Source organism: Gymnodraco acuticeps, unplaced genomic scaffold (genome assembly GCF_902827175.1).
Source record: "Gymnodraco acuticeps unplaced genomic scaffold, fGymAcu1.1, whole genome shotgun sequence".
NCBI classification, from domain to species: Eukaryota; Metazoa; Chordata; class Actinopteri; order Perciformes; family Bathydraconidae; genus Gymnodraco; species Gymnodraco acuticeps.
The window spans coordinates 5,001-29,045 of NW_022991119.1; the positions used below are offsets into that span (position 1 = coordinate 5,001).

Below are 24,045 nucleotides of genomic sequence, written 5' to 3' on the forward strand. Positions count from 1 at the left end.
GGTTACAGGAGGGTAACAGGTTATATGAGGGTAACAGGTTATAGGAGGGTAACAGGTTATAGGAGGGTAACAGGTTATAGGAGGGTAACGGGTTATAGGAGGGTAACAGGTTATAGGAGGGTAACAGGTTATAGGAGGGTAACAGGTTATAGGAGGGTAACGGGTTATAGGAGGGTAAGAGGTTACAGGAGGGTAACAGGTTATAGGAGGGTAACAGGTTATAGGAGGGTAACGGGTTATAGGAGGGTAACGGGTTATAGGAGGGTAAGAGGTTACAGGAGGGTAACAGGTTACAGGAGGGTAACAGGTTATAGGAGGGTAACGGGTTATAGGAGGGTAACAGGTTATAGGAGGGTAACGGGTTATAGGAGGGTAACAGGTTATATGAGGGTAACAGGTTATATGAGGGTAACGGGTTATAGGAGGGTAACAGGTTATAGGAGGGTAACAGGTTATAGGAGGGTAAAAGGTTATAGGAGGGTAACAGGTTATAGGAGGGTAACAGGTTACAGGAGGGTCACAGGTTATAGGAGGGTAACGGGTTATAGGAGGGTAACAGGTTATAGGAGGGCCACAGTTTATAGGAGGGTAACAGGTTATAGGAGGGTAACAGGTTATAGGAGAGTCACAGGTTATAGGAGGGTAACAGGTTATAGGAGGGTAACGGGTTATAGGAGGGTAACAGGTTATAGGAGGGTCACAGTGTGCAACTCGATTTTGACAGGAAAGCTACTGGAGACTTCTAGAATTGTGTGAGTAACATTGTGTCTTTAGACTTCTCTGTTTCAGTGTGTGTACTCTGTATCAATGCTCTGTAGTTGATCTGACTGGAATTGTGATTTTAAATCTCAAAACCGCTACAGTATCTGTCAGGCAGAAACTTGGGACAAGTCATTTGACTGAAACCTTAAAAGTGAACTAACTGACTGCTAGGGTTAACTTTGATTTAAACATTTGTAGAATACTAAGAGCTTTATTGAGTAGGTGTAACTGTATTAAGGGTTAAACTCATAACTTTATAACTTAGGGTTGAATGTAATTGACTCAAAAGACAATAACAAATCAGGAGGAAGGCAGTCTAGATTTCCTTTTGAGGGCCACCAGCTGCAGATAGTTAACTAATTAAAGGGACATGGCCCCACAGCTGTGAGAACTCAGCAATCAGGTGTCCATTTTAGGTAGCACTTTCCTGGAGCGTCAGCTCCAGCGTCAGACAGGCTAAGACATTAGAGTCCTGCTGGAGTCACGAGGGAGGCAAAGAGGAGGCAAATCCTACTTTGATTGAGCTAAGTATCGCTGGTGTTTTATTTTCTGTGGTTGTTTAGCCCCTCATGCTATAATCATGTGTATTTTCTCCATTCCTGTTTATGTGTCTTCTCGCAATTATCACTGGCCCTGTGTATCTCGTAATCGATATAACCGGCCTGCTCTCGTCTATCCCACATGCTCCACTGAGATCCAACATCTAGTTTCAGGCGGCCTGTGGAACTGCCAGTCAGCTGTTCCTAAGGCTGACTTCATCTCTGGCTACGCCTCCCTGCAGTCTCTGGATTTCCTTGCTCTCACTGAGACCTGGATTACTCCATCCAACACATCCACCCCAGCAGCTCTCTCCACAGCATATTCCTTCTCCCATACACCCAGACCAACTGGCAGAGGAGGTGGCACTGGTCTCCTGCTCTCTCCCAAATGGAGCTTTTCCCTCTTCAAGCTACCTAACTTCACTCCTTCCACCTTTGAATTCCATGCCGTCACAGTAACCCATCCTATACAATTAACCATTGTTGTTCTCTACCGTCCACCAGGCGCCTTGGGGGACTTCTTGGAGGAATTAGATCATCTCCTCTCACACATCCCTGAAACTGGCCCTCCCGCTGTACTTCTCGGAGACTTCAACCTCGAGACAGAGAAGATAGACGAACTAACATCTCTGTTAACCGCCTGTGCTTTCTCACTATCTCAAGGAACTGCACTACTTCTAACCTCTCTGTAAACCCGCTCCACACATCCGATCACTTCTTCATTTCATTCTCTCTACCCCTTTCAAAACATAACAAACTAATCTCTTCTCATCCTGCACCTGTCCGCCATAACCTTCGTTCCCTCTCCCCCTCTACCTTTGCCTCATCGGTGCTCTCAGCCCTCCCTTCCTCGGACTCGTCCCAACTCCTGCCTCCAAACTCTGCTGCAAAAACTCTCCTCTCTACTCTCTCATCCTCTCTGGACTCTCTCTGTCCTCTCACATCTCGGCAGGCTCGTCAGTCCCCTCCTGCTCCCTGGATAAATGATGCACTGCGTGCTAATAGAACCGTCCTTCGGGCAGCAGAGCGGAAATGGTGGAAATCCAAACACCGTGACGACCTCCTAACCTATCAGGCTCTCCTCTCCTCTTTCTCTGCTTCGATCTCTCAGGCAAAAAGCACTTTCTTTCAAGATAAGATCCAATCTTCCTATTCCAATCCCAAAAAACTAATTTCCATCTTCTCCAACCTCTTGGACCCCCCCAAAGCCCCTTCCCCCTCCTCCCTTCTGTCAAGCGACTTTGTTAACCACTTTGAAAAAAAGGTTGATGATATTCGCTCTTCTTTTTCTGACTCACCTTTACTCACCGCTGGGTCACCAGACCCTCCGTTCACTGACCTCCTTTTCCCCTCTCTCTCCAAGTGAGGTTCTTACCCTCATTACCTCTGCCCGCCCTACCACCTGTCCTCTGGACCCTATCCCTTCAAACCTCCTTCAGACTATCGCTCCTGATATTCTACCGTTTCTCACCCATTTCATCAACACTTCTCTAACTTCTGGTCACTTTCCAAACAGTCTCAAGGAGGCAAGAGTAAACCCTCTCCTAAAGAAACCCACTCTCAACCCGTCTGATGTTATAAATTACAGGCCTGTCTCTCTCCTCCCGTTCCTGTCTAAAACACTTGAACGCGCTGTCTTTAGACAACTCTCCTGCTATCTCTATCAGAACAACCTTCTGGATCCGCACCAGTCTGGTTTCAAGGCAGGTAACTCCACAGAAACTGCCCTCCTTGCTGTCACTGAGGAACTGCACACTGCTAAAGCAGCCTCCCTCTCCTCTGTCATCATCCTTTTGGACCTGTCTGCTGCATTCGACACGGTGAACCATCAGATCCTCCTTCGCACTCTCCAAGAACTTGGAGTTTCAGGCTCTGCACTTTCCCTCCTCACCTCATACCTGAAAGACCGTACCTACAGGGTTACTTGGAGAGGGTCCGAGTCCGACCCTTGTCAATTAACTACAGGGGTCCCTCTGGGCACTGTTCTTGGTCCCCTCCTCTTCTCCTTGTACACAAACTCGCTCGGATCAGTCATTAGCCCGCATGGTTTTTCATACCACTGCTACGCTGACGACACCCAATTAATTCTGTCCTTTCCCGGCTCAGAGACCCAGGTCGTCGCACGCATCTCTGCTTGTCTAGCTGACATCTCTCAGTGGATGTCTGATCATCACCTCAAGCTCAACCTGAACAAGACTGAACTGCTTTTCCTTCCGGGAAAAGATTGTCCCACTCTTGACCTAACAATCAACATTGGCACCTCTGTTGTTTCCCTGACTCAGACTGCAAGGAATCTGGGTGTGATCCTAGATAACAACCTGTCCTTCACTGCAAACATAGCTGCTACAACCCGTTGCTGCAGATACACGCTTTACAACATCAGGAGGATGCGTCCCCAGCTGACCCAGAAAGCCACGCAGGTTCTGGTCCAGACTCTCGTCACCTCACGCCTAGACTACTGTAACTCTCTCCTGGCTGGTCTACCTGCATGTGCCATCCGACCTCTGCAGCTCATCCAGAATGCAGCGGCTCGCCTGGTCTTCAACCTTCCTAAATTCTCCCACATCACGCCGCTCCTACGCTGCCTTCACTGGCTTCCGATAACTGCTAGAATCCACTTCAAGATAATGGTACTTGCGTACCATGCTGCGAATGGATCTGGCCCTTCCTAAATCCAGGACATGGTTAAACCGTACACCCCAGCATGTGTATTACGCTCTGCATCAACCAAACGACTCGCTGCACCCTCGCTGCGAAGGGGACCCAAGTTCCCATCAGCAGAAACACGTGGGTTTGCTATCCTGGCTCCAAGATGGTGGAATGAGCTCCCCATTGACATCAGGACAGCAGATAGCTTACACACCTTCCGGCGCAGACTGAAAACTCATCTCTTTCGACTCCACTTCGAGCGATAGAACTATTAACAAAGCACTTATATACTAATAAAGGGCTGGCTTATCTAAAGCCAGTTGAGTAGCACTTGAAATGTTTTTGCTCTATGAAGCCTGATGTACTTATATGATTCTGTTTTGTATTTTGTTGGTCGAACGCACTTATTGTAAGTCGCTTTGGATAAAAGCGTCAGCTAAATGCAATGTGATGTAACAGGTCACAGGAGGTTAACGGGTCACAGGAGGGTAACAGGTTATAGGAGGGAATATGAACGGACCTCGAACTCCTCTGACAGCAGGTAGTTGGAGTCGGCCTGCAGTTTGTGGAATTGGCTCTCAAAGCTCAGGACCTTTATAGGACTGTAACAGAGTAAAGTATTAGGCAAAAATAAAACTGCTGTAACAAAAAACCTCTCACCTACAGTACAACATGCAGTATTATCAGCAGTAGTATTACAGTACAGAATGCAATATTTTATGCAGTATTGTACCCTCTGACTCCCTGATGGAGGCCTGATGTTGGCCCCTCCCTCCTCACACTCATCCTGACCGCCGTTCTCTCCTGAACTCTGAAACTCACACGTTATCTTTATTCATCACCTGCGCTGTCGTCCAATCATAACCTCAGAACCACTTGTCCGCACACAACTAACAAGTAATGATGGAAAGAGATAAAGATCCGGACCCGAGTCATGAATACATAAAGCTTTATCATAGTGTTACAGTCCAGCAGAGGCAGCACAGTGATAAACAGTCGCTCTTTCTCATTTAATCAAATCCCCCTCCTCGACTCCTCGACTCCTCGGTCCTCTGGTAGTGACCCGGAAATGAATTTTAGCGCGCCATGTTGAAGGACATCTCATTTCTCTAAATGCACTTCGAGGACCGAGGATTGAGCGTCGAGGAGGCTCTCTGGAGGAGCTCTAACCGAGGAGAGAGGAGAGAGGAGAGGAGGCTCTCTGGAGGAGCTCTAACCGAGGAGAGAGGAGAGAGAAGAGGAGGCTCTCTGGAGGAGCTCTAACCGAGGAGAGAGGAGAGAGGAGAGAGGAGAGAGGAAAGAGGAGGCTCTCTGGAGGAGCTCTAACGGAGGAGAGAGGAGAGAGGATAGAGGAGGCTCTCTGGAGGAGCTCTAACCGAGGAGACACTGATGGGTCCTCCTCGGCTCCTTCGTGGATGCATTTCCGGGAACAGAGATGTTTCAAAGAGTCGTGACGCACGGCCGGATTGATCTCAGCCAATCACAGCTCTGCATGCATCCCCTGGATATTATTTGAGAAACTGCTCTCATCGTGAGGCGATGTTTCCAGAGAGAACAGCTGAGCGGTCCGTGCAGAAAGCAGAGCAGTGTGTATAATATATATCACTCAGTAGAACAGGCCGACTCTCTTTGCTTTAGTTTAGTAGATATCTACAAACAAAGAGTCCAGATGTTTCTAAGAGCATTTAGTGCTTCACAAAATAAAATACACAACGGCTGCAGCCTGATGATGCTTTAGGAGCTGCAGGTGTGTGTGGTACAGTGTGTAGGTGTGTGTGTTGTACAGTGCGTAGATGCAGCGGACAGACAGGTCTCAGTTGGTTTGGTGTCCTCTGCTTACTTTTAATACTTGTAAATAAAACTTTTGGCCCATAATTTATTTCCCTCATTGTAGCGACCAGAGAGGGGAGAGGGGGGGGGGGGGTATATCCAGTCTCTGATAGTGTTACGTTATTATGAGAGTGCTCTGTTTGATTCTGAAATGGTATATATTTATATATATATATATGTGTGTGTGTGTGTGTGTGTGTGTGTGTTTGTCCTCATCTGCAGCCTGTTATTGTCTCATTATACCGCACTGTGATTGAATCAAAGTAAATATAAAAGTGGTCATGAACACATCTGTCCATCAGACAGAGGGCTGCTGTGCCTCCTGTCATCATTAATGGACGTCTCTTTAAAATGACCAGCTCAGAGGAGAGGAGTTCTCCTTTCTCTAACCGCCTGCTGCTTCCCCTCCTCTCTCCTCGGTTCCCCTCCTCTCTCCTCGACTCCCCTCCTCTCTCCTCTCTCTCCTCGGTTCCCCTCCTCTCTCCTCGGTTCCCCTCCTCTCTCCTCGGTTCCCCTCCTCGACTCCTCCGTTCGCATCTCCTGTGGGCGGGACTAAGTCTTGAGGAAAGGAGTCGAGGAGGGGAGTTAGAGAAATGAGAAATGGCCAGTGTAAGTGAGGAGGTGTGTTACAGTCCAGCAGAGGCAGCACTGTGATAAGCAGTGTTAGTGAGGAGGTGTGTTACAGTCCAGCAGAGGGCAGCAGAGTGATACACAGTGTTAGTGAGGAGGTGTGTTACAGTCCAGCAGAGGCAGCACAGTGATAAACAGTGTTAGTGAGGAGGTGTGTTACAGTCCAGCAGAGGGCAGCACAGTGATAAACAGTGTTAGTGAGGAGGTGTGTTACAGTCCAGCAGAGGGCAGCACAGTGATAAACAGTGTAAGTGAGGAGGTGTGTTACAGTCCAGCAGAGGCAGCACAGTGATAAACAGTGTTAGTGAGGAGGTGTGTTACAGTCCAGCAGAGGCAGCACAGTGATAAACAGTGTTAGTGAGGAGGTGTGTTACAGACCAGCAGAGGCAGCACAGTGATAAACAGTGTTAGTGAGGAGGTGTGTTACAGTCCAGCAGAGGCAGCACAGTGATAAACAGTGTTAGTGAGGAGGTGTGTTACAGACCAGCAGAGGCAGCACAGTGATAAACAGTGTAAGTGAGGAGGTGTGTTACAGTCCAGCAGAGGCAGCACAGTGATAAACAGTGTAAGTGAGGAGGTGTGTTACAGACCAGCAGAGGCAGCACAGTGATAAACAGTGTTAGTGAGGAGGTGTGTTACAGACCAGCAGAGGCAGCACAGTGATAAACAGTGTAAGTGAGGAGGTGTGTTACAGACCAGCAGAGGCAGCACAGTGATAAACAGTGTTAGTGAGGAGGTGTGTTACAGTCCAGCAGAGGCAGCACAGTGATAAACAGTGTTAGTGAGGAGGTGTGTTACAGTCCAGCAGAGGCAGCACAGTGATAAACAGTGTTAGTGAGGAGGTGTGTTACAGACCAGCAGAGGGCAGCACAGTGATAAACAGTGTTAGTGAGGAGGTGTGTTACAGTCCAGCAGAGGCAGCACAGTGATAAACAGTGTTAGTGAGGAGGTGTGTTACAGACCAGCAGAGGGCAGCACAGTGATAAACAGTGTAAGTGAGGAGGTGTGTTACAGACCAGCAGAGGGCAGCACTGTGATAAACAGTGTAAGTGAGGAGGTGTGTTACAGACCAGCAGAGGGCAGCACAGTGATAAACAGTGTTAGTGAGGAGGTGTGTTACAGTCCAGCAGAGGCAGCACAGTGATAAACAGTGTAAGTGAGGAGGTGTGTTACAGACCAGCAGAGGGCAGCACAGTGATAAACAGTGTTAGTGAGGAGGTGTGTTACAGTCCAGCAGAGGCAGCACAGTGATAAACAGTGTAAGTGAGGGAGGTGTGTTGCAGACCAGCAGAGGCAGCACTGTGATAAACAGTGTAAGTGAGGAGGTGTGTTACAGACCAGCAGAGGGCAGCACTGTGATAAACAGTGTAAGTGAGGAGGTGTGTTACAGACCAGCAGAGGGCAGCACAGTGATAAACAGTGTAAGTGAGGAGGTGTGTTACAGACCAGCAGAAGGCAGCACAGTGATAAACAGTGTAAGTGAGGAGGTGTGTTACAGACCAGCAGAGGGCAGCACAGTGATAAACAGTGTAAGTGAGGAGGTGTGTTACAGACCAGCAGAAGGCAGCACAGTGATAAACAGTGTAAGTGAGGAGGTGTGTTACAGACCAGCAGAGGCAGCACAGTGATAAACAGTGTTAGTGAGGAGGTGTGTTACAGACCAGCAGAGGGCAGCACAGTGATAAACAGTGTAAGTGAAGAGGTGTGTTACAGACCAGCAGAGGCAGCACAGTGATAAACAGTGTTAGTGAGAGGTGTTACAGTCCAGCAGAGGCAGCACAGTGATAAGCAGTGTTAGGAAGAGGTGTGTTACAGTCCAGCAGAGGCAGCACAGTGATAAACAGTGTTAGTGAGGAGGTGTGTTACAGTCCAGCAGAGGCAGCACAGTGATAAACAGTGTTAGTGAGGAGGTGTGTTACAGTCCAGCAGAGGCAGCACAGTGATAAACAGTGTTAGTGAGGAGGTGTGTTACAGTCCAGCAGAGGCAGCACAGTGAAACAGTGTTAGTGAGAGGTGTGTTACAGTCCAGCAGAGGCAGCACAGTGATAAGCAGTGTTAGTGAGAGGTGTGTTACAGTCCAGCAGAGGGCAGCACAGTGATAACAGTGTTAGTGAGGAGGTGTTACAGTCCAGCAGAGGGCAGCACAGTGATAACAGTGTTAGTGAGGAGGTGTGTTACAGTCCAGCAGAGGCAGCACAGTGAAACAGTGTTAGTGAGGAGGTGGTTACAGTCCAGCAGGCAGCACAGTGATAAACAGTGTTAGTGAGGAGGTGTGTTACAGTCCAGCAGAGGCAGCACAGTGATAAACAGTGTAGTGAGGAGGTGTGTACAGTCCAGCAGAGGCAGCACAGTGATAAACAGTGTAGTGAAGAGGTGTGTTACAGTCCAGCAGAGGCAGCACAGTGATAACAGTGTAGTGAAGAGGTGTGTTACAGTCCAGCAGAGGCAGCACAGTGATAAACAGTGTAAGTGAAGAGGTGTGTTACAGTCCAGCAGAGGCAGCACAGTGATAAGCAGTGTTAGTGAAGAGGTGTGTTACAGTCCAGCAGAGGCAGCACAGTGATAAGCAGTGTTAGTGAAGAGGTGTGTTACAGTCCAGCAGAGGCAGCACAGTGATAAGCAGTGTTAGTGAAGAGGTGTGTTACAGTCCAGCAGAGGCAGCACAGTGATAAGCAGTGTTAGTGAAGAGGTGTGTTACAGTCCAGCAGAGGGCAGCACAGTGATAAGCAGTGTTAGTGAGGAGGTGTGTTACAGTCCAGCAGAGGGCAGCACAGTGATAAGCAGTGTTAGTGAAGAGGTGTGTTACAGTCCAGCAGAGGGCAGCACAGTGATAAGCAGTGTTAGTGAGGAGGTGTGTTACAGTCCAGCAGAGGGCAGCACAGTGATAAGCAGTGTTAGTGAGGAGGTGTGTTACAGTCCAGCAGAGGGCAGCACAGTGATAAGCAGTGTTAGTGAGGAGGTGTGTTACAGTCCAGCAGAGGGCAGCACAGTGATAAACAGTGTTAGTGAGGAGGTGTGTTACAGTCCAGCAGAGGGCAGCACAGTGATAAACAGTGTTAGTGAGGAGGTGTGTTACAGTCCAGCAGAGGGCAGCACAGTGATAAGCAGTGTTAGTGAAGAGGTGTGTTACAGTCCAGCAGAGGCAGCACAGTGATAAACAGTGTTAGTGAAGAGGTGTGTTACAGTCCAGCAGAGGCAGCACAGTGATAAACAGTGTTAGTGAGGAGGTGTGTTGCAGACCAGCAGAAGGCAGCACAGTGATACACAGTGTAAGTGAGGAGGTGTGTTACAGTCCAGCAGAGGGCAGCACAGTGATAAATAGTGTTAGTGAGGAGGTGTGTTACAGTCCAGCAGAGGGCAGCACAGTGATAAACAGTGTTAGTGAGGAGGTGTGTTTACAGTCCAGCAGAGGGCAGCACAGTGATAAACAGTGTTAGTGAGGAGGTGTGTTACAGTCCAGCAGAGGGCAGCACAGTGATAAACAGTGTTAGTGAGGAGGTGTGTTACAGTCCAGCAGAGGCAGCACAGTGATACACAGTGTAAGTGAGGAGGTGTGTTACAGTCCAGCAGAGGGCAGCACAGTGATAAACAGTGTTAGTGAGGAGGTGTGTTACAGTCCAGCAGAGGGCAGCACAGTGATAAACAGTGTTAGTGAGGAGGTGTGTTACAGTCCAGCAGAGGGCAGCACAGTGATAAACAGTGTAAGTGAGGAGGTGTGTTACAGTCCAGCAGAGGGCAGCACAGTGATACACAGTGTAAGTGAGGAGGTGTGTTACAGTCCAGCAGAGGCAGCACAGTGATAAACAGTGTTAGTGAGGAGGTGTGTTACAGTCCAGCAGAGGGCAGCACAGTGATAAACAGTGTTAGTGAGGAGGTGTGTTACAGTCCAGCAGAGGGCAGCACAGTGATACACAGTGTTAGTGAGGAGGTGTGTTACAGTCCAGCAGAGGGCAGCACAGTGATAAACAGTGTAAGTGAGGAGGTGTGTTACAGTCCAGCAGAGGCAGCACAGTGATACACAGTGTTAGTGAAGAGGTAAGTTGTGTAATCACGTCTTTAAGTCATAGATACTTACACTTTGCGACTCTTTTGTCTGCAAACCAGCAGAGCGGTGACCCCCACCATCATGACGACAAGGAACATGCCGGCACTGACACCCTCGATCACGCCGCTCAGAGGCTCTGAGGGAGGATACACAACGTTTTTATTCGTGGACATCTGAAACAGTTTGGTTTAAATGAAGACGTTAATGTCTGACGGGCAGCGGACCGGCCTCGGTGACAATGGGTAGCGACAGGTAGGTGTCGCTGTACAGAGGAGAGGCTCTCTGCTGGTCATCAAACAGCTGAGTGAACGCTCGGATGCTCAGCCTGCAGACACACAGAGAAAAGGTATGCCAAATACATCTAAGTTCAAAGTTCAAATGTTTAATCATCATATGCAAAGCTACTGTAGTTATGAAATGAAAATCTGAAGTCCCAGGCTTCTCCAACAATGCAACACAAATATATCAGACAAAAAACTATAAAAATAGTGCAGGAAGAAACAGAGTAGAAATAAAATAGTGCAAGAGAATGTTGACAGACTAATGTGCAAGTAATGCAGGAACATTAAAATAACCCTCTACCCTAAGTAAAATAGAATAAGATCAGCTAAAACTAGATGTAAAATGATATACTATAGAGTAAAAGAATACTCTGCTTATTGTAATAATAGATATGTGAGATACGAACAGATGAATGCTATGGATTTCTGAAGGCAGAGACCTCAGGGTTTTTAACATCCTTTGGACGCTTGATTATCAGGGTTGGGAGGGTTACTTTAAAAATGTAATCCGTTAAATATACTAGTTACATGTAAGATGATGTAATCAGTAGTAATCAATAGTAATGTAATCTGAGCCAGTCTTTTGTTAAAATTGCCAAATATTGTCACCTACTCCTGACCTTCTACTCCTGACTACAATTCCCACTAGCCTCTAAAGAGACAGAGAGATGGGTAACCTGTGCGAAAGACTACACAACGTCCAGAAAGAGGATCTAAGATTTGTTTGCATCTGGACCCGGTAACGACATTACCTATTGACGCAGCAACCACTGTAAGTTATATTCTTGTTTAATTAGACTTCTCTGTTTCATTTATTCGACTCTGTATAAATTGTTATTGTAGCTTTAACGGCTAAATCGCGTTTGAGAGATTTTAAATCTCAGATCTGCTCAGGCGAAACCTGCTTTACAGGTCTCAGCACTCAAGCCTGCATTAATATAGGCACGGCCAGTCTACTGATAGCGTGAAGTACAACCGCGTGACTCAGTCATTTTGTACCTTAAAAGCATTTAAATACCGCATTTAAAATCTGATGAACTCAGTGTGCATCTGGACCCGGTAACGACATTACCTATTGACGCAGCAACCACTGTAAGTTATATTCTTGTTTAATTAGACTTCTCTGTTTCATTTATTCGACTCTGTATACATTGTTATTGTAGCTTTAACGGCTAAATCGCGTTTGAGAGATTTTAAATCTCAGATCTGCTCAGGCGAAACCTGCTTTACAGGTCTCAGCACTCAAGCCTGCATTAATATAGGCACGGCCAGTCTATTGATAGCGTGAAGTACAACCGCGTGACTCAGTCATTTTGTACCTTAAAAAGCATTTAAATACCGCATTTAAAATCTGATGAACTCAGTGTGCATCTGGACCCGGTAACGACATTACCTATTGACGCAGCAACCACTGTAAGTTATATTCTTGTTTAATTAGACTTCTCTGTTTCATTTATTCGACTCTGTATAAATTGTTATTGTAGCTTTAACGGCTAAATCGCGTTTGAGAGATTTTAAATCTCAGATCTGCTCAGGCGAAACCTGCTTTACAGGTCTCAGCACTCAAGCCTGCATTAATATAGGCACGGCCAGTCTACTGTCGCCCATCAGCTGTAGATAGTTAACTAATTAGAGGGCCGTGGCCCTACAGCTGTGTGAACTGAGCAATCAGGCGTCCATTTTTGGGTAGCTCTTTCCTGGAGCGTCAGCTTCAGCGTCAGACAGCCGAAGACTGACAAAGACATTGGAGTCCTGCGGGAGTAAGACTGACAAAGACATTGGAGTCCTGCGGGAGTCACGAGGGAGGCAAAGAGGAGGCAAATCCTACTCTGATTGTGCTGGTGTCTTATTTATCTTTTCTTTAGTTTTCTTGCCCCTCATGCTATAATCATGTGTATTTTCTACATTCCTGTTCATGTGTCTTCTCGCAATTATCACTGGCCCCGTGTATCTCCTAATCGATATAACCGGCCTGCTCTCGTCTATCCCACGTGCTCCACTGAGATCCAACATCTAGTTTCAGGTGGCCTGTGGAACTGCCAGTCAGCTGTTCCTAAGGCTGACTTCATCTCTGGCTACGCCTCCCTGCAGTCTCTGGATTTCCTTGCTCTCACTGAGAACTGGATTACTCCATCCAACACATCCACCCCAGCAGCTCTCTCCACTGCATATTCCTTCTCCCATACACCCAGACCCACTGGCAGAGGAGGTGGCACTGGTCTCCTGCTATCTCCCAAATGGAGCTTTTCCCTCTTCAAGCTACCTAACTTCACTCCTTCCACCTTTGAATTCCATGCCGTCACAGTAACCCATCCTATACAGTTAACCATTGTTGTTCTCTACCGTCCACCAGGCGCCTTGGGGGACTTCTTGGAGGAATTAGATAATCTCCTCTCACTCATCCCTGAAACTGGCCCTCCCGCTGTACTTCTCGGAGACTTCAACCTCCAGACGGGGAAGATAGACGAACTAACATCTCTGTTAACCGCCTTTGCTTTCTCACTGTCTCCGTCCCCACCGACTCATAAAGCTGGCAATGTCCTTGATCTCATATTCTCAAGGAACTGCTCTACTTCTAACCTCTCTGTAAACCCGCTCCACACATCCGATCACTTCTTCATTTCATTCTCTCTATCCCTTTCCAAACATAACAAACTAATCTCTTCCCATCCTGCACTTGTCCGCCGTAACCTTCGCTCCCTCTCCCCCCCTACCTTTGCCTCGTCGGTGCTCTCAGCCCTCCCTTCCTCTGATTCGTTCCATCTCCTGCCTCCAAACTCTGCTGCAGAAACTCTCCTCTCTACTCTCTCATCCACTCTGGACTCGCTCTGTCCTCTCACATCTCGGCAGGCTCGTCAGTCCCTTCCTGCTCCCTGGCTAAATGATGCACTGCGTGCTAATAGAACCGTCCTTAGGGCAGCAGAGCGGAAATGGTGGAAATCCAAACACCGTGACGACCTCCTAACCTATCAAGCTCTCCTCTCCTCTTTCTCTGCTTCGATCTCTCAGGCAAAAAGCACTTTCTTTCAAGATAAGATCCAATCTTCCTATTCCAATCCTAAAAAACTATTTTCCATCTTCTCCACCCTCTTGGACCCTCCAAAAGCTCCTCCCCCCTCCTCACTTCTGTCAAGCGACTTTGTTACCCACTTTGAAAAAAAGGTTGATGATATTCGCTCTTCTTTTTCTGACTCACCTTTACTCACCGCTGGGTCACCAGACCCTCCTTCCACCCACACACTAACCTCCTTTTCCCCTCTCTCTCCAAGTGAGGTTCTTACCCTCATTACCTCTGCCCGCCCTACCACCTGTCCTCTGGACCCTATCCCTTCAAACCTCCTTCAGACTATCGCTCCTGATATTCTACCGTTTCTCACCCATTTCATCAACACTTCTCTAACTTCTGGTCACTTTCCAAACAGTCTCAAGGAGGCAAGAGTAAACCCTCTCCTAAAGAAACCCACTCTCAACCCGTCTGATGTTATAAACTACAGGCCTGTCTCTCTCCTCCCGTTCCTGTCTAAATCACTTGAACGCGCTGTCTTTAAACAACTCTCCTGTTATCTCAATCAGAACAACCTTCTGGATCCGCACCAGTCTGGTTTCAAGGCAGGTCACTCCACAGAAACTGCTCTCATTGCTGTCACTGAGGAACTGCACACTGCTAAAGCAGCCTCCCTCTCCTCTGTCATCATCCTGTTGGACCTGTCTGCTGCATTCGACACAGTGAATCATCAGATACTCCTTCGCACTCTCCAATAACTTGGAGTTTCAGGCTCTGCACTTTCCCTCCTCACCTCATACCTCAAAGACCATACCTACAGGGTGACTTGGAGAGGGTCCGAGTCCGACCCTTGTCAATTAACTACGGGGGTCCCTCAGGGCTCTGTTCTTGGTCCCCTCCTCTTCTCCGTGTACACAAACTCGCTCGGATCAGTCATTAGCCCGCATGGTTTTTCTTACCACTGCTACGCTGATGACACCCAATTAATTCTGTCCTTTCCCCGCTCAGAGACCCAGGTCGTTGCACGCATCTCTGCTTGTCTAGCTGACATCTCTCAGTGAATGTCTGCTCACCACCTCAAGCTCAACCTTGACAAGACTGAGCTGCTCTTCCTTCCGGGAAAAGATTGTCCCACTCTTGACCTAACAATCAACATCGGCACCTCAGTTGTTTCCCCGACTCAGACTGCAAGGAATCTGGGTGTGACCCTAGATAACAACCTGTCCTTCACTGCAAACATCGCTGCTACAACCCGTTGCTGCAGATACACGCTTTACAACATCAGGAAGATACGTCCCCAGCTGATTCAGAAAGCGACTCAGGTTCTGGTCCAGGCTCTCGTCATCTCACGCCTAGACTACTGCAACTCCCTCCTGGCTGGTCTACCTGCATGTGCCATCCGACCTCTGCAGCTCATCCAGAATGCAGCGGCTCGTCTGGTCTTCAACCTTCCTAAATTCTCCCACACCACTCCGCTCCTCCGCTCCCTTCACTGGCTTCCGGTAACTGCTAGAATCCACTTCAAGACACTGGTACTTGCTTACCATGCTGCGAATGGATCTGGCCCTTCCTACATCCAGTACATGGTTAAACCGTACACCCCAGCGCGTGCACTACGCTCTGCATCAGCCAAACGACTCGTTGCGCCCTCGCTGCGAGGGGGACCCAAGTTCCCATCGGCGAAAACACGTGGGTTTGCTGTCCTGGCTCCAAGATGGTGGAATGAGCTCCCCATTGACATCAGGATGGCAGATAGCTTGCACATCTTCCGGCGCAAACTGAAAACTCATCTCTTTCGACTCCACTTCGAGCGTTAGAACTACTAACGAAGCACTTTTATACTAATAAAGGACTGGCTTACCTAAAGCCAGTGGAGTAGCACTTGAAATGTTTGGCTCTATGAAACCTGATGTACTTATATGATTCTGTTTTCTTCAAGGTTGTGTCTTCCTGGTCGAATGTACTTATTGTAAGTCGCTTTGGATAAAAGCGTCAGCTAAATGCAATGTAATGTAATGTAATGTTTGACTATTCTAAAGGTGGTTTTCTTTGTTAATGTGTGAAAAGTTTATTATTTTATTTTGATTAAACCCAAGTCGTACATTATGAACACATCAGCGATAGCCAAGCTAGTGATCACAACTAAGAAAGAAAGTGTAAGGCGTCTAGTGGCCTGTTCATTAAACACATGAGATGGGTACCTGTATGCAGTTCTGGGTTTCAGGGGCCCGTCACAGAACTGGCCGGTGCTGCTCTCTGCTGGTTGGACGTCTCTGCGCTGACAGGGCCCGCCCAGAGGAGGCGCCCCCGAGCCCAGAGCCAGCTGGAAGCTGTGCTGGCTGCTGTCACTGCAGCTGCTGGGGAAGAAGCCCGTCTGGAAGTTCTTTATGGAGCTGTTGAATTTATAATCCCGGTAGGAAGGAAGAGGATGCTGCTGCTGAGGCTGCTCGTCTTCATCACCTGCAGAGACACCAGACACAGGGTGATGAAGAGCTGCTCGTCTTCATCACCTGCAGAGACACCAGACACAGGGTGATGAAGAGCTGCTCGTCTTCATCACCTGCAGAGAGATCAGACACAGGGTGAAGAAGAGCTGCTCGTCTTCATCACCTGCAGAGACACCAGAGCTGCTCCTCTTCATCACCTGCAGAGGTCAGCATACAGGGACCAGACCTTATTTAGGTCACTATACAGGGACCAGACCTTCTTTAGGTCAGCATACAGGGACCAGACCTTCTTTAGGTCACTATACAGGGACCAGACCTTCTTTAGGTCAGCATACAGGGACCAGACCTTCTTTAGGTCAGCATACAGGGACCAGACCTTCTTTAGGTCAGCATACAGGGACCAGACCTTCTTTTGGTCACTATACAGGGACCAGACCTTCTTTAGGTCAGCATATAGGGACCAGACCTTCTTTTGGTCACTATACAGGGACCATACCTTCTTTAGGTCAGCATACAGGAACCAGACCTTCTTTAGGTCACTATACAGGGACCAGACCTTCTTTAGGTCAGCATATAGGGACCAGACCTTCTTTAGGTCACTATACAGGGACCAGACCTTCTTTAGGTCAGCATACAGGGACTAGACCTTCTTTAGGTCACTATACAGGGACCAGACCTTCTTTAGGTCAGCATACAGGGACCAGACCTTTTTTAGGTCAGCATACAGGGACCAGACCTTCTTTTGGTCACTATACAGGGACCAGACCTTCTTTAGGTCAGCATATAGGGACCAGACCTTCTTTTGGTCACTATACAGGGACCATACCTTCTTTAGGTCAGCATACAGGAACCAGACCTTCTTTAGGTCACTATACAGGGACCAGACCTTCTTTAGGTCAGCATACAGGGACTAGACCTTCTTTAGGTCACTATACAGGGACCAGACCTTCTTTAGGTCAGCATACAGGGACCAGACCTTCTTTAGGTCAGCATACAGGGACCAGACCTTCTTTTGGTCACTATACAGGGACCAGACCTTCTTTAGGTCAGCATATAGGGACCAGACCTTCTTTTGGTCACTATACAGGGACCATACCTTCTTTAGGTCAGCATACAGGGACCAGACCAAGCATATAGGGACCAGACCTTCTTTAGGTCACTATACAGGGACCAGACCTTCTTTAGGTCAGCATACAGGGACCAGACCTTCTTTAGGTCAGCATACAGGGAGGCTACTTTTTAAATAGTTTTTCAAAAACTATTTTTATAATGGTTTTATTGTTGACCTTCTTTTACAACTTATTGTCTTATGTAGTTTATGTTCGGACCACCAGACACCAAAGCAACTCCTTGTATAATAATAATAATAGATTATATTGATATAGCGCTTTTCTCGAACTCAAATATGCTTTACAGTGTGAGGGAGGGTAGACAAACAAGGACAGGCAAAAATAGACAAAAACAACAAAACAAAACAAACAAATAAAATAAACAGAAAAGGCAGTCAAGAGGAAGTTGATTGAGAGGGGGGGGGGCTTATGGATAAACAGAGTTGAAGAGGTAGGTTTTGAGGCGGGACTGGAGCAGGGTGAGGGACTCAGACTCACGGAGGTCTTGGGGGAGGGAGTTCCAGAGCTTTGGGGCTGCCACAGAGAAGGCTCTATCCCCAAAGCTCCGGAGTTTGGCCTTGGGGGTGGAAAGCAAACCGGCTGAGGTGGATCTGAGAGTCCGGAGAGGATGGTAGAGGATGAGGAGGTCAGTGAGGTAGGGGGGGTAGATGGTGGAGGGCTTTGAGGACCGGGGTGATGTGATGCCATGATTTGGCGTCGGTGAGGAGTCTGGCGGCTGCGTTCTGGACACGCTGGAGTCTACTGAGGGGTGTAGTGCTGATGCCGTAGAGGAGTGAGTTGCAATAGTCAAGGCGGGAGGAGATGAAGGCGAGAATGAGTCGCTCAGCTGCAGGGCGGGTGAGAGAGGTGGAAAAATTAGGTTTTTACAACTTGACGGATGTGGGGCTCGAGGGAGAGGGTGGGGTCAAATATAACGCCAAGGTTGCGTGCCTGGGTGGAGGGGGAAACAAGGGTGCCATCAATGGTGACTGTCAGGTTGGGGGTTTTGCTGAGGGTGGATTTGGAGCCGATGAGGAGTTCAGTTGTATTGCTGTTGAGTTTGAGGAAGTTGTGTTGCATCCAGGATTTTATTGCAGTCGATGTGGGTGAGGGGGGTGGGTTGTGGGGGGATTTGGTGTTGAGGTAAATCTGGGTGTCGTCGGCGTAACAGTGAAAGTCCAGGTTGTATTGGCGGAGAATCTGACCAAGGGGGAGGATGTAGATGATGAAGAGGAGGGGGCCGAGTACTGAACCTTGGGGAACACCTTGGGTGACTGAAGCTGTGGCAGAGGAGTGGTTGTTGAGGGAGATGAAGTGGGATCTGTCGGAGAGGTAGGACTGGAGCCACCTGAGTGCAGTACCTTTGATACCGATGTCTTGGAGTCGGGTAAGCAGGATGGTGTGGCTCACGGTATCGAAGGCTGCACTCAGGTCGAGGAGGATGTTCAGGGAACCGGTGTCAGCAGAGGTGAGGAGGTCATTGAGGACTTTGACGAGTGCAGTTTCTGTACTGTGGTGAGGACGAAATCCAGACTGAAGGGGTTCATAAAGCTGGTTGGTTTGGAGATGGCGGTGGAGTTGTTTGGAGATTAAGCGTTCTATTGTTTTTGAGAGAAAGGGGAGGTTGGAGATGGGGCGGGTAATTACTGAGGGAGGAGGGATCCAAACCGGGTTTCTTGAGGATGGGAGTGACAGCAGCAGTTTTGAAGCCAGAGGGAACGGTTCCTTGGGACAGGGAGGAGTTGAAAAGGTTGACAAGGTAGGGTCAGAGGACGGGGAGACAGGACTTCAGTAGAGGGGTGGGTAGAGGGTCAAGGGAGCAGGTTGTGGGTTTGGAGGAGCTGATCAGTTTGAGTATTTCAGGGGGTTAACCAGAGTGAACTGGGAGAGGCGGCCGTGGGGAGGAGGGCTCGGGAGGTCCAGGGAGATGGGGGGAGAAATTGTGGCGGTGGATGTTGGGGGAGATGTATGTGTGTCAGATGCAGCGGATAGGGAGAGATTAATGGCAGTGATTTTGTCAGAGAAAAACTGGAGGAATTAACTGCATAAAGTGGAAGTGGAGGAAGGGAGGGTGTCAGCACGGGGTTTGAGGAGCTTGTTGACGGTGGAGAAGAGGGTCCAGGGGTTATGGGAGGGGTCGGTAAAGATGGTGGAGAGGTAAGCAGTTTTTGCGGCAGTGAGGCCGTCTCTGTAGGTAGTGAGATGGAGTTTGTTGGATTCATGGTGAACTGTGAGGGATGATTTCTTGGTTAGGCGTTCAAGCTGGCGGCCGGTTTGCTTCAGCTTACGGAGTGCAGGGGTGAACCAGGGTGAGGAGGTTTTAAAAGTGATATTTTTACTTTTGAGGGGGGCCAGGCTGTTGAGGGAGGCGAGTAGGGTGGAATTAAGGTGGTTGAGTTGTTCATCGGGTGAGCTGAGGTTCGAGTCCAGGGGGAGAGTAGTGCACAGCAGGTCGGAGAGGTGCTGGGGATCGACAGAGCATAAATTACGGAAGGTGATGTTCCTGGATGGGTGGGGGGGGGGCGGACAGGGGAGGCGATGGTGAACTGTATGAGTTTGTGGTCAGAGAGGGGAAAGAGGCAGGGGTAGAGGTCGAGTCCTGGGAGGTTGGTGGAGCAGACAAGGTCAAGGATGTGTCCTTTATCATGGGTGGGGAAGGTGACATATTGGGTAAATGAGAAATTGTCCAGAAGGGAGGATAATTCAGAAGCGAGTTTGCAGGTGGGGGAGTCCATGTGGATGTTGAGGTCGCCGAGGAGTAACAGACGTGGGGAGAGGGATGAAGCAATGGTGAGGAGATCAGTGAGATCAGAGAGGAAGGAGGGGTGTGGTTTGGGGGGGGCGGTAAATGAGGATAACTGTCAGTGAGGGAGGGGCTTTGAAGGCGAGGAATTCGAAGGATGGTACTGAGGGGAGAGGGAGTTCTGTAATCCGGATGTTCTGGCTGGAGAGGTATGAGGTTGGCCTGGTTAGCAGCGCGGGGGTGGGCACGAGAGGGGGGGCGGTGGAGCAGAGGAGGGGGGCTTGATGGTGGGGAGAAATGGCTTGTTATGTGTTGGGAGGCGGAGGGGAGTGGGATCCGCTCCAGGTATTTAATGCAGCTGGGAGTGTAGGTTAGCGGGGGAGAGAGGAGCAGTAGGAGTTGCGTTCTGATGACGCGTCAGGTGTGCGTTGGGTAGAGCAGATAGATGCTATGGATTGTCCATGCTGAAAGTAAACAAAACTGCGGCGGGTGCTTCGGTGAATGTAGCGGGGTCGACAAAGGAGTCCAAGATGTCTGATGACTGAGATGGAAGACGGGGTGGAGGAGTTGGTGAATGACAGAAGCTGTGAGATGGAGTATTTCAGCATGATGACAGGCGGGAATGCTGTGAGCAGTGTGCTAGCAGCGATAGCGGCTAGCGGGCTAGGTGCAGAGAGGTGGAGGATTGTTGTGGAGACGAGGAAGATCCACGACATGGCAGGAGGAAGTGAGCAGCGGGACGGGACAGATGTACCCCAGAGATGAAGGCAGGAGGCAGAGAGAGTCCACGGTTGTTGCCTGGGACGGAGACAGACAAGTAGGCGATGTAGCAGATAGCATAAGCCACCTGGCACTTTGTTGGCTGAGTGAGGGCAGCCGGCTTCAGCCAGCAGCGGAGGCAGAAGTCCAAAATAAGTTAAAATTAAAAACAATGTGCAATGCAGAAAAGGATAGAGGGGTAATAGAGGCGGAGAAGCGGCGAGCAGTCAACGGAGAAGCGGCGAGCAGTCAATGCCAGCGTCCTCTCCGAGCGAGACGCAGTCTGTTCTATGTGTGAAGAAACCTGATTCTAACCCTAAAGTCTGGATGAAAGACTTTAACACAGGACTCTGAGCATCACATTGTCCTGAGGGAGTTTATATTCACCCTGAGACTCGGACACCACCACCGTGAAGAACCTGACGGCTCCGTGAGCGTCACTGAACCAGCTGCAGTTCACCTGGAAGACCACCGAGGACTCTGTGACCGCAGCAGAGAAAACACTGATCCTGGTGCTGGGGAGGGGCACCGGAGGACCTGCACAGGAAACAGGAAGTCATCAACAAGAAACAGGAAGTGCTTTACAGGGACAGGAAGTGATTTACAGAAACAGGAAACAGGAAGTGATTAACAGAAACAGGAAACAGGAAGTGCTTTACAGGACAGTGTTTCCCCTAGGATGGAGTCATAGCAGCGGTGCTAAGGCACCTGGGCCCAGCATAATGTGAGTGCGGGGCACGTGGAATTGTTTAGTGTGTGCACGTGCGAAGTGCGCCCCGCCAATTTGTTTCTATGTGTCTGCCAGCACAAGAAAGGCTCTTGAGGCCCAGTACCAGGGCCAGTTCTAGACTATTTGCTGCCCTAGGCGAGATTTTATAAATAAAGAATAAATGAAAAATCTCTACAAAAGACAAATACACTAAAAAAACAGAAACTTATTGACATAGGTAATATACGTCAAAATGGCTTCAAATGTATTCAGTATTGTATGAACATGTTTGAAATGGGGGTGGACGTCACATCCTCTAGGGGGGTCAGGGGGGGATGCCCCCCATACTGAATACATATTTACTGTGAATGTGTGCAACAATGTATGGCATATGGCTGTCTAACAGAAGTTAAATCCATTTCTCACTTATTCTGACAGTGTACTTAACCCCAAATAAAAGAACCCAATAAAAAGAGTTGTTAAATAATAGTGAAGTCACGTTGTAATAACAATAACTCATCTCTCTCGAGTTTTCTTTTTGAGCTTTGCCAAAAGCCACTGTGTCAAGTGTCCTTCTTGGGTTGCCGTATGTAGTTGTAAAAAATGGCGGACCATCTCGCACATGCGCACTACAGATAGGGCAGAGCTGCAGATCGGGTAGTGACAAGAGCTTTACAGGAACAGGAAGTGCTTTACAGGGACAGGAAGTGATTTACAGGAACAGGAAACAGGAAGTGCTTTACAGGAACAAGAAGTGATTTACAGGAACAGGAAACAGGAAGTGCTTTACAGGAAGAGGAAGTGCTTTACAGGGAAAAGTAATGGTTTACAGGAACAGGAAGTGCTTTACAGGGACATGAAGTGCTTTACAGGGACAGGAAGTGCTTAACAGGAACAGGAAGTGCTTTACAGGGACAGGAAGTGCTTAACAGGAACAGGAAGTGCTTTACAGGGACAGGAAGTGCTTAACAGAAACAGGAAGTGCTTTACAGGGACAGGAAGTGCTTAACAGGAACAGGAAGTCCTTTACAGGGACAGGAAGATATTTACACGGAGAGGAAGTGCTTTACAGGGAAAGGAAACAGGAAGTGCTTTACAGGAAAAAGGAAGTCTCACGGTCGATCATGGTGAGCACGCTGTCCCGCGCCTCCTCGCTGGTGCTCTGCTCTGAGATGGTCTTCACGCTGACGCTATACCTCCGGCTCGGCTGCAGATGCTCGATCACGTACGTGGTGTTGTTGCTGCGCCGCGAGTACACCAGGAGCCTCGAGTCAGAGCACTCAATGCTGAAGGAGTCGTAGTCTGCCTGGGGGGGGGTCCAGGAGCAGGAGAGGGAGGTGGAGCTCTGGGGCCGGCAGCGCAGAGCCTGCACCCCCCCGGGTCCTGAGGAACGAGTACTCTGTTAGTACTACACTCTGTTACTACTAACACACACTCTGTTAGTACTAATACACACTCTGAAGAGCCTGCACCCCCCCGGGTCCTGAGGAACGAGTACTCTGTTAGTACTACACTCTGTTACTACTAATACACACTCTGTTAGTACTACACTCTGTTACTACTAATACACACTCTGTTAGTACTACACTCTGTTACTAATAATACACACTCTATTAGTACTAATACATACTGTGCAGAGCCTGCACCCCCCGGGTCCTGAGGGACGAGTACTCTGTTAGTACTACACTCTGTTACTACTAATACACACTCTGTTAGTACTAATACACACTGTTAGCACTAATACACACTCTGTTAGCACTAATACACACTCTGTTAGCACTAATACACACTGTTAGCACTAATACACACTCTGTTAGCACTAATACACACTGTTAGCACTAATACACACTCTGTTAGCACTAATACACACTCTGTTAGTACTACACTTTGTTAGCACTAATACACACTCTGTTAGCACTAATACACACTCTTTCAGTACGAATACACACTGTGCAGAGCCTGCACCCCCCCGGGTCATTTGAACCGGAGGGGTGCACATTAATGAACATTTTAAACAAAATAATGCTTTTAAATGTAAATGAGCCGGATTTTAGCTTTGAGCTCATTTCCATCCGTAGTCCGTCACAAACAACATTTAAGAACATGACATTTATAAACACAGCAAACAGAAATACATGATATGTAGAAAGAGCATCAGCAGCATAGAAGCATTTACCACAAGGCAACACAATGTAGCAGCTACGACATGTAAAGGGCAAGAGGAGATACCCCTGAGTTAGAGGAGAGGAGATACCCCTGAGTTAAAGGAGAGGAGATACCCCTGAGTTAAAGGAGAGGAGATACCCCTGAGTTAAAGGAGAGGAGATACCCCTGAGTTAAAGGAGAGGAGATACCCCTGAGTTAAAGGAGAGGAGATACCCCTGAGTTAAAGGAGAGGAGAGACCCCTGAGTTAAAGGAGAGGAGAGACCCCTGAGTTAAAGGAGAGGAGATACCCCTGAGTTAAAGGAGAGGAGATACCCCTGAGTTAAAGGAGAGGAGATACCCTGAGTTAAAGGAGAGGAGATACCCCTGAGTTA

At 48.5% G+C, this 24,045-nt stretch overlaps 1 protein-coding gene across 1 annotated transcript in view; it reads right to left on the bottom strand.

The window, feature by feature from the left end:
* The window catches only part of LOC117560228 (receptor-type tyrosine-protein phosphatase beta-like), a gene marked incomplete at both ends in the record, with an annotated part of 25,529 nt that extends 2,639 nt beyond the window's left edge, over positions 1–22,890 (bottom strand). Inside the window, 7 exon segments of the mRNA XM_034237075.1 lie at positions 4,471–4,552; positions 4,684–4,761; positions 10,486–10,591; positions 10,680–10,780; positions 15,942–16,200; positions 21,186–21,335; positions 22,624–22,890. Of these exon segments, the coding sequence (XP_034092966.1) occupies positions 4,471–4,552; positions 4,684–4,761; positions 10,486–10,591; positions 10,680–10,780; positions 15,942–16,200; positions 21,186–21,335; positions 22,624–22,890 (1,043 nt within the window).
* Between the last annotated feature and the right edge of the window lie 1,155 nt (positions 22,891–24,045).